We start from the raw sequence: 14,341 nt of genomic DNA, 5'->3' as shown, positions 1-14,341 counted from the left end.
TGCGTTGCCAAAATTTCGGAGGGCTCTCGAATCCTATGCATAGTGGTCTCTGTCGAAGACTATATGAGAAATTCAGGAACACGTTCCACATTCTCCAGTATAAACGGTTCCCCGTGCTGTCACCTGGGCCTGCCTTCTGTCCCACGTGCGTGCCCTGTCTGGGCGCTTCCTCTCCTATCCTGGCAGGTGACACCTGCCAGGCTGTCACCTTCCCAGATCCCAGCTCTTCCCTTGCCATTCTCTACTCCCAAATCTGGGGAGGTCCCATTCGCTTTCCAAGGTGACTGCTGACTTATTTAAGACCCCAATCTAACAATGGGCAAGACTCCCCTTCTCCCAGGGAACAGAAGTTGTTCTTATTACTAAAAATGTGCATCTTTCTTCAACCTGCACCTACCTGATTCCACTTCATCAGCTGCGAGCAGCCATTATGGGCATCTCAGTAAAACAAACAAACAAACAAACTGACAAATCAAACCAAACTGTTGCCACAGTTGAGATCAGTAATAGGTTCAACCATTGACCTCTGTACGAAGCCACCCAGTACTGGACCGCTCGTTTTCCCGTTCTGTGGCTTCAAACCATTTTAGAGAGGCCTCGGCAAGCTGGGCACAATTCATGGGAAGAGGCAAGGTCGCCAGCTCGTCAGCCTCCCATTCCTTTCACTGCGTCTCAGTGTCACACGTTGCCTCACAGTGTGACTACACCACGGACACACTCAGTTTCTGCCGATTGTGGACCGTTTCTTCCCCATTCCGCCCTCTCATTCTTTTTCATCTACTTACTGGAGACGGTGGGAGGAGGGGGCAGTAAGAAGAGGGATGGGGAAGGTGAGTCTCAGTGTGGAGCCTGAGCTTTGTACTGAAATTAATTCTGTTTGATGATCAAAGTACCCGGATGCAACTGACGGACGCAGTTAAAGAAAAGGGGCATCGAAGACACCAGTGACTCAGCTGGTGCGTGTGTTTGCAGGGACCCTTGTCCCACTGCTTGTCTGGCTTTGTCCCTCCCCCTCCCCCTCCCCCTCCCCCCTCAACCCTCCCTCCCTCCTTCCCCCTCCCCCTCCCCCTCCCTCCCTCGCTCCTTCTCCTTCCCTCCCTCCCTCCCTCCCTCTAATCCTTTCATCATGCTGCAGACCTCAATCACACACAGATTTATTTGGCACTCACTATCTGCCAGGCACTGGGGGGTAGTGGTGACCAATTTGGACAAAACGGCTTGCTTTAAAATTGCAAGGAGAAACAGAAAACAAATGAACACATTCCTCTAGCCTAGTGATGGGAGTATACGAAGGAAACAACAGAGTCAGAGGGGCCAGGGGCTGCTCTAGGCAGTGTGCTCAGCGAGAACCTCTTAGAGGAAAACGTCATGGGGACTGACACCTTGCACCAACTTTCATCCACACTCTGCGACTGCTGTGGTTTCAGCGTGAGGCGTGGGGGTGCTGAGTGGCAGAAGGTGGAGGAGGATGGGACAGAACTCAGTACAATGCTGGTCATGCAGTGGGCTGGCGTTTCCGACTCTGGAACCTCCAGGTGGATGAGAAAGCTTGCGTGGATGTTTACAGACCAAGGAGTTGAAAAGGAACAAACCTTATTTTAGAAGTACACGTAAGCAGTTGAGACTTGATCCAGATCACAGCACATCCTGCTGCCCCACCTCCAATTTCAGGCTGCAGGACGGTGCCGTGCAGGTTCCAGGCCACCTCCTGGGGCCAGCAAGCTCCAGCCTGAGACTGGGCACTCCTGAGCACCAACCTCCCTGGTACCACCAGCCGCGTGCTGGCCACGGTCCTCCTGGGGGACATTCTCTCTATCTAGGAGAGCCTGTGCCGGGCGAGGGGTTTCCTCTAGTGGTTTGGAGAATCAGCAGGGCCTTGGGAAAACCAACTGTAGCATAGGAGACATGGGTGCTTCAACTGTTTGTCATTGAACACTCTTCCCATATCCCTCATTCTAGGAACAGAACGCTTTTCTTATGGAAAACCCATTTTATACAGTTGAGGTGGGGCTCACTTCCCCTTCCCAGTGCCAATGGGATGAATATAAGATTCAAGTTTGGCCAGTGCTCCACGCCACAGGTCACGTGACCCAGTCAATGCTGGCACCTGACCGCAGCAAGGTGAGCCATCTTCCTTGGGACTTCACTGCTGGAGCCAGATGGATGAGGGTCCTGGGTGGCTGTATTCCTCCCCTTCGGGGCCCTACTCCATCACCACCTGCCCCTGAGGCTGGGGCCAGCCCTCCTCTCATTCCTCCTGTAGGGCTGCCCCCACCCCTCATATTCACCTTGCTTTTGCCTCTTGCGATGTCCCAAGGCTCCTGCCTGCCTTTCAAAGTCCCCGAGGACAGGGAGGGTGCCTCAGGCCTGCGCAGAGTGCGTGCAGCCCAAGAACAAATGAGTGAAAAGCCAGAGGCAGGCAAAGCATCTTGGGGAAAGCACAGCATGTCTCAGATGGCCTCCCCAGGGGAAGTCAACTATGACTTCCACGGAACAAAGCATCTTGGGTAAATGGACACCGTCTCCTGGCTTATCTTTTCTGGGACTCTGGATTTTCACTGATTCATGTACATCAAATAAAGTATTACCACACTGCCTTATGAGGAAGGAAGATAGAAGTTCATAAGACAGTTTACTTGCTGCAAAGAGCAGCGGTCACTCCCTCCAAATTTTTGGCAAAGTAAGAAACCTGATAAGCAGGAAACCCCTTCTGGGGGCTCAGTGCTGACTTCATTCGCCAGCAGAGACAGCTCTCCTTAAAAGAAAACACCAGTAAAGGAAACAGTGTGAAGACACAAATGCAGAGACAACTTCATGAGTGCCTTGGGTGTCTGGAACCTGCCCATGACAGGACAGGGACGAGGGTCCAGCAAAGCCTCTCAGGTGGCTTTTGTGTTAGCGGCCACTTGGCATTTATATTAAAGATAGAAGGGTCAATCATTTAAAAAGTGTGACTGATTTATTTGTATCCATTCAGAAGATGTTACAAAGCATAGATCTGTCCAATGTTGCTGCACTTAAAAATGTTTGTCTTCATATTTCTGTGAAGATGAGAGGCTTCATGTCTGTCTCTTGAAAAAAAAATGACAAGTTTTCTTACCATTACGACGTCACATGAGTGTATAGCCTGGCAATTCTTTTTTTTTTTTTTTTGTAATATATATATATTTTTTTAGCCTGGCAATTCTTAATGATGGAACGCTTAGATGTTTTGCCATAATCAAAAGATAAAATGTAGCCTTTCAGAGGAAACTTTGACATCCTACTGAATTTTATAATTATATAGAAAGAGTTGGATTTTAATTACCAGTTTTATCTTCAGAGTGATATAACTTATATTCGTAATTGTAGTTTGGAAGTTCCCAATGTCATCAAGTCTTTTGAAAGACACATGATGACATCTCGAATTAAGCTCACAATTTACTTGATCTAATCTTTCCTTAAAATGACTCTATTATGCAAATGTACTTCTCAGATTCAGTCAAATCAGCTCCTTCCTCTCCATCACTGATTTTCCTAACCTAATATCCAAAGACAAAACATTTCTATAGACAATTGGAGACTGTCTTCATTCTCTTCGTGTTTCTTAGTCTCTCAAAAGAGAGACTGCAAGAGAGAATGCAAATTGACCTCTGCATTCATCAGAAAATGAAGCCCAAATAAACGCATTTTATCCTTTCCTTCTCATACAATGGGACAAAAGGGAGACTTTCCTGACTCCTATACAACGTGGCACTTGGAAAAACTTTCTTTTCTTCCCATCTGTGGCCACCATAGGCGTAGATGAGCAGTAAATGTCCTGCCCCAGGTATATCATAATAAACCAAAGGCATGTAAACCAGCCTTGCAGACAAACACTGAATATTTACCAGCTCATAAAAATTGTCTGGCTGGCTCACACTGCATCAATCAAGAGACACTAGGTTCCGGTGAGTGATAAAATAGACAAAATGAACACATTTCAGGACTTCCCTGATGCAAAATGCTTGTGGCTCTAGACATGCAGTTATCTGTGAGATTAATTTCCGAGTAATGGTTTCAGTAACCATGCTAGTGGTTTAGATAAACAACACTGGCAAATGTAAATTTGCTGCCTGAAGAAAAATATCCAACTGTGTTTCAGAAGGAATAAAGGTCACGCAGCATCGACAGAAAATCTTTGTGTCTCTTAAGATTAAGCTGGACCAAGACAGCTAAATACAAGTCACAGTTTGAACTGCAGATAACGTTTGCGTGTTTGATATCAAAAATGCAAAGTCTTGAGATACAAGATTTGTGAGAGAAAAATCAGTGAGAAAAAAAATGTAAACTCCTAGCCAACAAGGCCATCAGCAACAATAATTTGAAAAATAAACAAACGAACCCAAAACTCAAAAGACATTCTAAAAGTGTATGACTTTGCCAGTTAGGAGGTACAGGCATATGTTTTGAATTTTTGTTTTATCATTTTGTTTGTAGAAAGGTTTAAAAGTAGGATAGTTTATTGAAATATCACGCTGGATTGAGAAAAGCCCATTTCAAAAGAGAATGGTTAGCTGCAAGGAAGGGCTTCATCCGGTCAGGGTTTGGGCAACAGATCTGGAAAGTGAGTAACTGACTTCCTGAATGCAACTGGAGAATTCTGGATGAATCAGTAACTCGGTCAGGTCACCTGGGGACAAATGGCATGGGCCAGCAGAGCAGGACCTCTGTGACTCCCAGAGTTTGGCTCCTTTGCTAATGGATGGGGAAACAAGGTATTGCAAATGCATCCTTGACAATACGTTTTCCTTTTCTGAATCCAGAAAGCGAATTCAAACCACCTATTGTAACACAGCATGAAAATGCTCTTAGCCCTCTGCATCTGGCCAGCCAGGGGCCTGGTGAGGAAGTCACCTCCGCCCCTGGGATTGTGACGGTCATGTCCTGACTCTACTCCAGGTCCAGGCAAGAGTGCACAGGAACTGTGGGAAGTACGTCGCTCTGGCAGAATCGGGGCTCTCGAGTCAGCGTCTGACAAGAGCGGGACAAGGATGAACATTTAATAAATGAGCAGATGGGGTGACAGAGGAGGACCTCTGCTCTCCAGGTCACAGCCAAAGCTCCACGCAAAAAGAACCGCCTGCATCTGCCTGGAGTGGCTGCCTGGTTCCTGTCGCCTTGACCCCTGCCATTCCGTATACAGGAAATACCCTTCCTCTCCACCCCAGCAAATGACTGCCCCAGGGCCACCTCATCTATGGCACCTTCCTGGTTGGCTGCACCCTCTTCCCCAGGCTGAGCCCCCGGCGCTTCCATGCCCCATCACATCACAGCTTTAGTAAAGCCCCATGTCTCATCCGTCTGTGAGCTTCCTGCAAACAGTCACGTCTTATTTGCAGAGTTTAGATTTACTAGGTATTGTGCACCCAGCTAGTGCATACGATGTATTACACAGAGTAGACGAGGCTATGTTAGCAGACGAGAATATACCCACGGGGTACGCATATTTCTATCCCCATTTTACAGAGGAGACACAACAAGGTTGAGTAATCTGTTGAAGATCACCCTGCCAGCGAATGGTCTGTCCAATGCCTGTGGCAGGCAGATAATAGGCCCCCAAAGAGGTCCATGCCCTAATCCTCAGAACCTGTGAATATGTGACCTTACGTGGCAAAGGCACTTTGAAGATGTGACTGAGTGAAGACTCTCGAGATGGGGAGATGATCCTGGGGAATCTGATGGGTCCTCGTAAGAGGAAGGCAGAAGGGTCAGAGTCAGAGAAGGAGTTGTGACCACAGGAGCAGAAGTCAGAGACAGAGATTTGAAGATGCTGTGTTGCTGGCCTTGAGGATGGCAGAAGGGGCCACGAGCCAAAGAGTGCAGGCAGACGCTGAAAGCTGGGAAAGGCAGGGAAACTCCAAAAGTAACCCAGCCCTGCCCACAGCTCGATTTTAGGATTTCTGACCCCCAGAACTATAAGATGATAAATGTGTGTTGTTGAGCTCCACTAAGCTTATGGTCATTTGTTACAGCAGACACAGAAAACTCATGCAGTGGCCCTGACATGGACAACAAAGTAGCAACACTGCTATGGAAGAAAAAGAACACGCTGCTTTTGCAAAGGGGGTGGCTAACGGCCCTTCTGAGAAGCCCCCTGTACGGAGGGCCACAGCTGGTCTGGCGCACAACTTCTCTGCTCTCTTGAGGAAGTTCGTGTTGTGATCTGAAGTACAAAGAAGGAGCTGGCTGAGGTAGACTGAAGCCCAGAAAGGCACAAACCTAAGGTGGCTCCCTGAATCTGGCCCCACACCTGTTGATTCCAGGGACTGTGAGCACCCCTGAAGCCAGGGATGTTTAGTGTATGTGCCATGAGTGCCTCATGGCAAAGCTACCAGTGCCTGGCAGAGGCCCCTGGGTCAGCAGGGTGAGGGTGGTGGGGAGAGGAGCTGCAAGCTCCTGGGCAGCAGCCCCTTCTTAGGAGGTAGTGCAGGTCCCAGGCAGTCACCCCTGGCCACAAGGGTGTTGAAAGTTCAAAGCAGGCAACTTCCTACTGCTCTTGCTTTTGGAAAGATCAGTCGGTTTGTCTGCCTGTCTGGCTCTCTCTGGTCAGGCAGCTCAAGAGGGACTAATCCGATGAGATAATAAATACCAGGCTTGGTCACCATGAATCAAAGGCGTGCAGCCAGCTGAGTCACACAGTGGTGGTGGCTCAGAGAGAGTTGTGGAGGTCTGTCAGACCTCCCTCTGGAAATGGGGCCAGACGTCCTAATAAGGCAGGGCACCGAGGAGCACGTTTCACCCCCAACGCTCCAAGTGCTGTCTGTGCTCTGGCAATGGAATGCTCCTTGGAAGGGAGCTCTGTAATGTCCCTTGTAACTCACGAAGGGGAGAAAGGCTGGGAAGAGACAGCCACTCAGGATACTCTGTGCCATGAAGATTTGGTATGCGAAGTAGCCGCTGTCCCAAGGTGACCTCATGTGACTAAAAGATGCCTGAAGTCACTAAACCATTCAGAGCCCATACAACCATTCGACACGTGTATAGTGAGTACCTATTTTGTGCTTGTCATCGAAAGGCGAACATTCATCCAGCCTGAGACTGAGAGACCCCACCTTTGCCTGGGGACCCTCCCAGGTCATCAGGCGAGGAGGGCAGGACTGGGGGTTGGTCAGGGTCCAAAGATGAAGCACTAAGGCCCCAGGTCCCTCAGGATCCTATTTTCCACCTGCCTAACCCATCAACGAAGCCTGAGGAACGTAGGAAGAACTCAGAGGGTAAGATGAATGGGGGCTGCATCCAGGCAGCTCTTTCTCCTCCCTCAGAAGGTCCTAACTGCAGAGCGCCATCCCTGGCTGGCGGGGTGGTGGGCTTGATGGCAGGACCCAGCCCCAGAACACACCTGTCCTTGTTCCCCCTGCAAGGGGGGGTATCCCCCTGTGGGTTATTGCTTTCACAGCACAGCACAGCACAGCACATTTAAAACCTAAGCTTAAATATTTAGTCATCATTTTCTGCTCTAGTTTACTTCCCTCATCACTTCCAAAACCAAAACCTCATCACAAAAGTCTGACAAAGGTCTGTATTGGATTTCTCTCCTCCTGAGAGCTGGGGCCTGAGCTCGCCTGGCTCTCTGCCTCGCTGACCACAGTGGCCTTGCCACAGCTAGGGTCTCTGGCCAGAACTGAGGTCACCCTGCAGCCAGCGGGAGGAGGGAGAAGAATGACAACAGGGTGGGGCCTGCATTCTTAGAAAATAGTCTCCATGGGAGCTGGAGATGAGCAGCAGCTCCTGGGGTGACGGCTCGACAGGCCCTGGACCTCGGCCCCAGAAGACGGGCCATGCAGGAGAGCCACACACAGGGGAGTAATTCTTCCCCCTTTCACATCCATGCATCTGTTTAATTTTAGAACTTCCATGGAATTTCAGTTCAAGGCCCGGCTCACTGGGGTGATTGCAGGGTGAGAGTTGCGTGTGGGTTTTGGGTCATGATGGCCCCGGTTCAAATCCCAGCTTCACGACCCAAGGAGACTGACTTTTGGCTTCTGAGCTTGAACTTTGCCTTCTGTAAAACTGTAGTCATTGTCCCTACCTCAGGGGTCACTGGAGGTTTAGAAGGGACAAATTGTACCGAGCCCCCAGCCAAGAGTTCCCTATACAAGAAGCAGTGAATGAACAGCCTCTAACTCACCCAGCTGCCTTCCTGCCTGGGTGCTTTTCTTAGAACACACGAGTCCATCACTCTGCCTTCAGAACCACAATGGCCTCAACTCCTGTCTCCAATTTCTTCCACTGAGCTCTGGTGTCCAGGCCTCCAATAAGCTGTCCCTTCTATGTGCCTTTCTATCCAAATCCTGGCTCATCGCTCCCCACCCCCTCCCTGTCCTCCCCGGTCAGACTGCTCCGGTCAGGGGCTCTCTCCAGCTGCCCTCTGGCCCCTCCAGTGGCAGTGACTTTCTCTGGCACCCTCAGCTCCTGGTTTGGGTCCTCATCTGAGCACTAAGAAGCACTTACACAATCAGAGCATTGGTGGCAAGTTCTGTCCGTCCGTCTGTCCAACTCTCTGTTAAGCTATCTGAGGTCAGGGGTCATGGCTAATTGGTCCCTGACACCCATAAGGCCCATAGGAGGTGCTCACACATTTCTTACTGGACCACACTGAGCTCTTCAGGGCTGCTCCCAGCCCTGCCAGGAGCCAATTCCTCCAGGAGACAGTGATGCTTCCGGCAGCAGCGAGCAAGCTCCCCAGCCCCCCAGCCCCCCACTCTGAGCTAAGCTGTGGCACTGCGTACCTGGTCCCCAGAGTGTGACACACTGCTGCTCGTGGGTCTGACAGATGCCGTTGTAGCAGTAGCCATCCACTCCCTGACACGGATGCCCGTCGTGCAGGTAGACGTTGGCTGGGCAGTGGGGGCTGGCACCCGAGCAGAACTCTGGGAGGTCACAGGAGTTGCTGGGGTCCCTGCACGCCGTCCCCGCTGGTTTCAGCTGGAAGGAGAGAATAAGGGGAGTGGGTTCTCAGCAGCACTCTTGGGATACAATGGAGCAGACCATCCTCACGAAGCCCCACGTAAAGGGGCAAAGACTTCAAAGCAAGTCCCTTTACAGCAGAGGGAGACACTGAATTAACAGTCTTACTCTGGGGTTCCCCTTTCCACTATGGGGGGCAACCAAGAGCAGACTCTTTTAAATGTCATGCAACATTAGCGTTTTCTGATGAGCAGACAAGCTGGTCACTGGCTCTTGTCACCTGGGGGCAGGCAGCAGGGGGTCTGCCCGATAGACTCGTGGATTCTTAAGGAAAAGATCGCCAGTCATCAACACCAGTACGTTTTAAGATGAGGGTTGCATTTACAGTGTTATTAATAGCATGTGGGGACAAGATGACAAAAACAATTCTAAGGGCACAGTCATAACAGCAATCATATGCTGTCATCAAAGCATAGAGCTGGAAAGCTGTCTGGAGGCCTTTGTGGGGAGAGGTGGAGAGGAGGTGAAGCCAGGGCAGCATGGGGTGTTAGGGACCCTCCGACCAATGCCTCATCTCTTTGTGGTTGAAGAAGTTAAGGCAGCCAGTGACCTCCCCTGCCCCACCCTCTTCCAGGCATCTTTTGCCACTGGCTGCTGCATGCCAGGGGGTGCCAGCTTCTTTTAATGGTCCCACTAGTCAATCACAAGTAGGAAGAGGGTAAAATGGATATTTTAAGCTGAATGTAACATGTTTTAATGCACTCCTGGATCACTGTGCTCCGAGAGAGCTTCCTGCAAGCAGAACGCTGAGATCAATTGTTTAATTAAAACGAAATAAAATTCTACCCTTGGAATTTCTGAATCAAAAGCTCAGGCTTCCCCATCACATCTCAGCTCTGAACAATGACACAAACAACGGGATTGCCACAACAAGCGCTGTGATGGCAGCAGGAACGGCCAAGGTATAAAACCAGCCTCCTGGCTGGGCTAGGTCAGCCGGCACCTTCTGTTCAGAGGCCAAGGAGATCCAGATGTTTCTATGAAGCCCCGGACAGCCAAGGCTGCTCGGCCCAGCAGGCAGGTGGTGTGGGGACCAAGCAGAGGCTGGCCTGAAGCTGAGGGACAGGAATGGGGACTCTGAATCCTTCTGGGTCTGCTGTTAGGACGGCCTGTGCCTCCAACAGCAAGCCCAACTGAAATATTAAACATCGAATGAGTGTTTTGGTCCAATTACTTTTCAGCTTGTAAGTAATTTATCACAGGTGACTTAGTCGAAGAACGTACGTCTCCCAGGGAGATCAGAAGATCACAAACACAGGAGGTGAGAATACCGGCTTACACGGTAAGGAGTTACGATTTCTGTAGCCGTGGGCGCCGTACTGCTCGCCCTGCGTCAGTGTGGAAGCACTTGAACCTGCGGGCGAGCTTGGGGGCCAGAAGACTCACCTGGCAGTCTTCACAGCACAGCCCGTGTGCACATACAGCGTCTGGCTTCAGGGTACAGGTGGTGGCATTGCAGCAGAGACTCGTACATTCCTGGAGAGGGGAACAGGGTTCATTTGACAGGGTCAGGGGAGCAGCTACGCATTGAAAGCAAAGGTTGTGTCTTGAAGTGACTGCAAAAGGGAGGAAAGAACCAGACAGCCTGGCTCTGGAGCTGAACACCAGCCCGCCTGAAGATCATCTTCATCTGTTAAGAAAGCAAAGCTCTCTGAAGTGTTTATGAACTGACTGGGCGGGTGAGTCCCCAGGAATAACTCAGCAGCAGTCGAGTGAGTGCCTTTTGTGAGTAAGTGAGCCTGGACAGGAAGGCTGGCAAGGGAACTCATTCAAGTTAGCTAGAGTTGGGGCTCTGTAGGGAAGAGCTGGTGTCCGATTACTCTAACGAACTGTTTCAGGATCACTGGAATACTCTGAACTTACTTCTTTCAAAATATACACAGATGCAGACAAACATTACCCTTCCAAAAGTGATTCTTTCAACCTGCGCAAACCGGAAGGAAATGAAATTAAATCAATTGTGTTTGAACCACAGTCCCCTGCCACCCAACTGAATTCTGTCGATGAGACATCTGCTAGCCAAGGTGGGCTGTCTGACCTGACCAGGCGCTCCTCAGGTCAGAAATGCAGGTGAGAATGACCGAGAGGCTGGAAGGAGGCTTTGGGCTCTGCCCACTGATTTGCAAGGAAGCTAAACAGATAGATCAAATATGAGATGGACTGTCCTCTCTGAAATAAAAGTGAGAGAGGAAATGACCCCCTCCATTATGCAGTGCTTCACAACTACCTATTTTCTTCTAACAAAAAGAAACAAGAGATTGATACCTTGTCCCTAGCTCTCAACAAAAGGCCTATCCACATTTATCTAGTGTATTTATGAAGTCCTTGTACTTCAAAATATTCCAATAACTTAAAGCTTATTCATTTTACAAAAAATTGAATTACTAGGAGAAGGAAGAGTTCATAGAATCTTTAGTATTGATTAATTTATCAGTGTCCTTTAACTTTAATTATTAGGTTGGTGCAAAAGTCATTGTGGTTTTTGACATTATTTTTAACATTTTAAACTGCAATTACTTTTGCACCAACCTAATAATGTATGATATGTGCTGAAGAATTTATATACTGTTGGCTACAATGAAGCTAATCATATACTATTGTAATAGTATAATAGCTCATTCCTAAAAACCATCTTCTGAATGAATTTATAATTAGAATGTTTAATGCAATTAAGAAAATTTTGTCAATAATCCAGAAGATTTATGGCTAACTTAGATATCTGAACTGGACTCTGTGTAAAACTATAAATTATGCTCTCGTTAGGTATTTACCAGTTGCTCCTATTATATATACATCCAAAGTTATTAAATTTTAAATTTGTTCAAGGATTCTATAAACATCCGGAGTCTATCATATACACAAGATAAAACTGCCAAGCAGAAGTCATAGCTGTAACTTTCATGACAGTAAGGGATTCTAACTCATGGACTTATGACCCTAAAAAGTTTAGGAACTTGCTTTTTTTTTTTTTTTAAAAAAAAAAGAGTCCATCGATTGCATTCCTGATCAGTGCCATCAAATGTACAGCAATGTCGTCCTGTTCATCGTGGTCTAAGTGGCTCTACTAATGACACATTAGCCAAATTACAGATTTCCTTGAACTTCTACGTTAAATCAGTCAGCCATCCTAAGACTGGGTCCTATGATCCTCTAGGAACTACCTCCCCACCTCCCACCAAATCACTAAATAATATAAGCAGCAGTTCAAATGGAAATGCAGCCAAGTAGAATAGCTTTGACTTCAAAGAGGATTGATAATGTGAGAGAGATAACTAAGTTTAAAAGCTATTTCCGAGCTACTGGCATCCCATTGACTTTAAGCAAGGAGATAAGACTGCTTTCCCAGCCCTGTTAGCTGCAAGAGTGGGTGAGTTGTCAGGGTATCCTTATGGTTGATGTAAATCCAAGGCCCTGTGTGGGAAGCTTTCAGCAGTCACTTGGCCTGTTTGTAACGACACAGCATCTATTTCTTCTGCAGTACTGTATTTATCATAAGAGACTAATTCTTCATCTGTCGATACATTTATTATCTTAGGACTCAACAGAAGTTCAACGGAGCTGAGGAGCAGTAAGTCTCCAAAGAAGGAAGAATAATGAAGCCATTAGAAAGCTCCCTGCAAATGCCCTATTGTCATTCTCCCCTTGTAGGTAGTAGACACGGATTCTTCATCACAATGAACTGGGATAAGACACTAATGCATCTTCTTGAAAACAGTGGAGATTATTTCTGGGATCAAGGGAACAGATGCTGCTTCCAGTTGAGAGCTGGGGAAGCTGTTCTGATTTACTGATGCACAGAGTCCCTGATGGGCCATGGGACGTGTGGGCCAATCTAAAGCAAAGGCATGATGATGATTCCCAGGGTCTGGGCACTGGTTAGGGGATACAGGTCCCAGGTTAATAGTTGGATTGAAAGTTTTGGTCAAAGCGATTTCGAAACTGGAAATGGGCTGTCACACCATTAGACACAGTTGGAACCTGAATCTTGAAAACCAAAAACCAAAAATAAACGAAACAAAACAAAAAACCCTAAAAAGTGAGGCAAAAGTCTCACCTGTGACTTTGAAAGATTCCTTGGAAGAAAGAAATTTGGATGAGGAGAATGAGAGTTCTCTTCAACTATCAAGAACTTATCCTATAAAATAAGAACCCTAACCACACATATAGAAATTTGGGAATTACATGCAAGTGAAATTTGGCTGTATATTAGGAAAGAATCTGATTTAATCTAAGTGGCACTGCAATGCAGTATGCTGCCTGGGGAGATAGGAAGCACCCTGCCATTTGCTGACATGATAGCGGTGGCTGTGGTGATGCTGTTAATGAGGATGGTGGCAACATTGGGGATGGTCGTAGGGGTCATAATGGTGGGGTGGTGGTGGTGGTAACAGTGGAGATAGTGGTAGGGGTCATAATGGTGGGGTGGTGGTGGTGGTAACAGTGGAGATGGTGGTAGGGGTCATAATGGTGGGGTGGTGGTGGTGGTAACAGTGGAGATGGTGGTAGGGGTCATAATGGTGGGGTGGTGGTGGTGGTAACAGTGGAGATGGTGGTAGGGGTCATAATGGTGGGGTGGTGGTGGTGGTAACAGTGGAGATGGTGGTAGGGATGATGACAGTGGTGGTGATAGTGGTGGTGGTAATCGAGATGGAGACAGTAACAGTGGTACAGTTAACAGTATGACAGTGAGGGCAGTGGTGATGCTGGTGGTCGTGCTAGAATATGAGTTAATGACAGCTAATACAGTCACTCCAAACCTGGCAGGTCATGGCTCCATGAAGAGCTGTCCAATTTATTTAGATTAATAAACAATTACAAGGAATTCAAATCAAACACAAACCATTTTGAAGTCAGCATGGCATCTCTTGAGAAATATGGATAATTTAAACTAATTTTTTTCTTCAAGCAATCAAAGTTCCAAGGAATTTATCCATTTGCATACTCCATACCATGACGTTTTCAACTGTTCCTCTATTAATCTTATAAAGAGTTTCTGTAACCCCATGAGGAGGACTCGCTCCTGCACAGCAACCATGCCCTGTTCTCCGTGAGCAAAATTAAACACCACTGTGGGCAGTGCTGTTGTCACTGATGAATCCTGATGTTGGCAAGGGTACAAAAACATTCACCGAAACCACCGCTACAGCCCCCATGCCCGGTGCTTATTCACCCCCAACATTCTTGCAGAAATTGTCAGACCGAGACCCAAGATCATTCCTGCCGGGATGGGAAACCTCAGCGACGTGGAGGTGGGATGCGATGAAGATTGTACGATGAGTTGTTGGCTGGATGAGCACAGGAATTCAAGGTATGTCCCAGAGTCTCAGCACAATTTTCCTTTCAGAGCAGCTCT

The 14,341-nt window shown here is 48.0% G+C and overlaps 1 protein-coding gene across 1 annotated transcript in view; it reads right to left on the bottom strand.

Annotated features, from left to right (window-relative positions):
- ADAM12 (ADAM metallopeptidase domain 12) overlaps positions 1–14,341 on the bottom strand; it is a 325,340-nt gene that overhangs the window by 37,044 nt on the left and 273,955 nt on the right. The window contains exons 13-14 of the mRNA XM_081074714.1: positions 10,375–10,464; positions 8,751–8,946 (exon numbers count right to left, since the gene is read on the bottom strand). Coding sequence (XP_080930840.1) covers positions 8,751–8,946; positions 10,375–10,464 — 286 coding nt within the window. The remainder of the gene's footprint in view (positions 1–8,750; positions 8,947–10,374; positions 10,465–14,341) is intronic.

The sequence above is a fragment of the Rhinolophus hipposideros genome (assembly GCF_964194185.1).
Source record: "Rhinolophus hipposideros genome assembly, chromosome: 15".
In the NCBI taxonomy this organism is placed as follows: Eukaryota; Metazoa; Chordata; class Mammalia; order Chiroptera; family Rhinolophidae; genus Rhinolophus; species Rhinolophus hipposideros.
The sequence above is the reverse complement of the archived record's forward strand: the minus strand, read 5'-3'. Positions and strand labels throughout refer to the sequence as shown.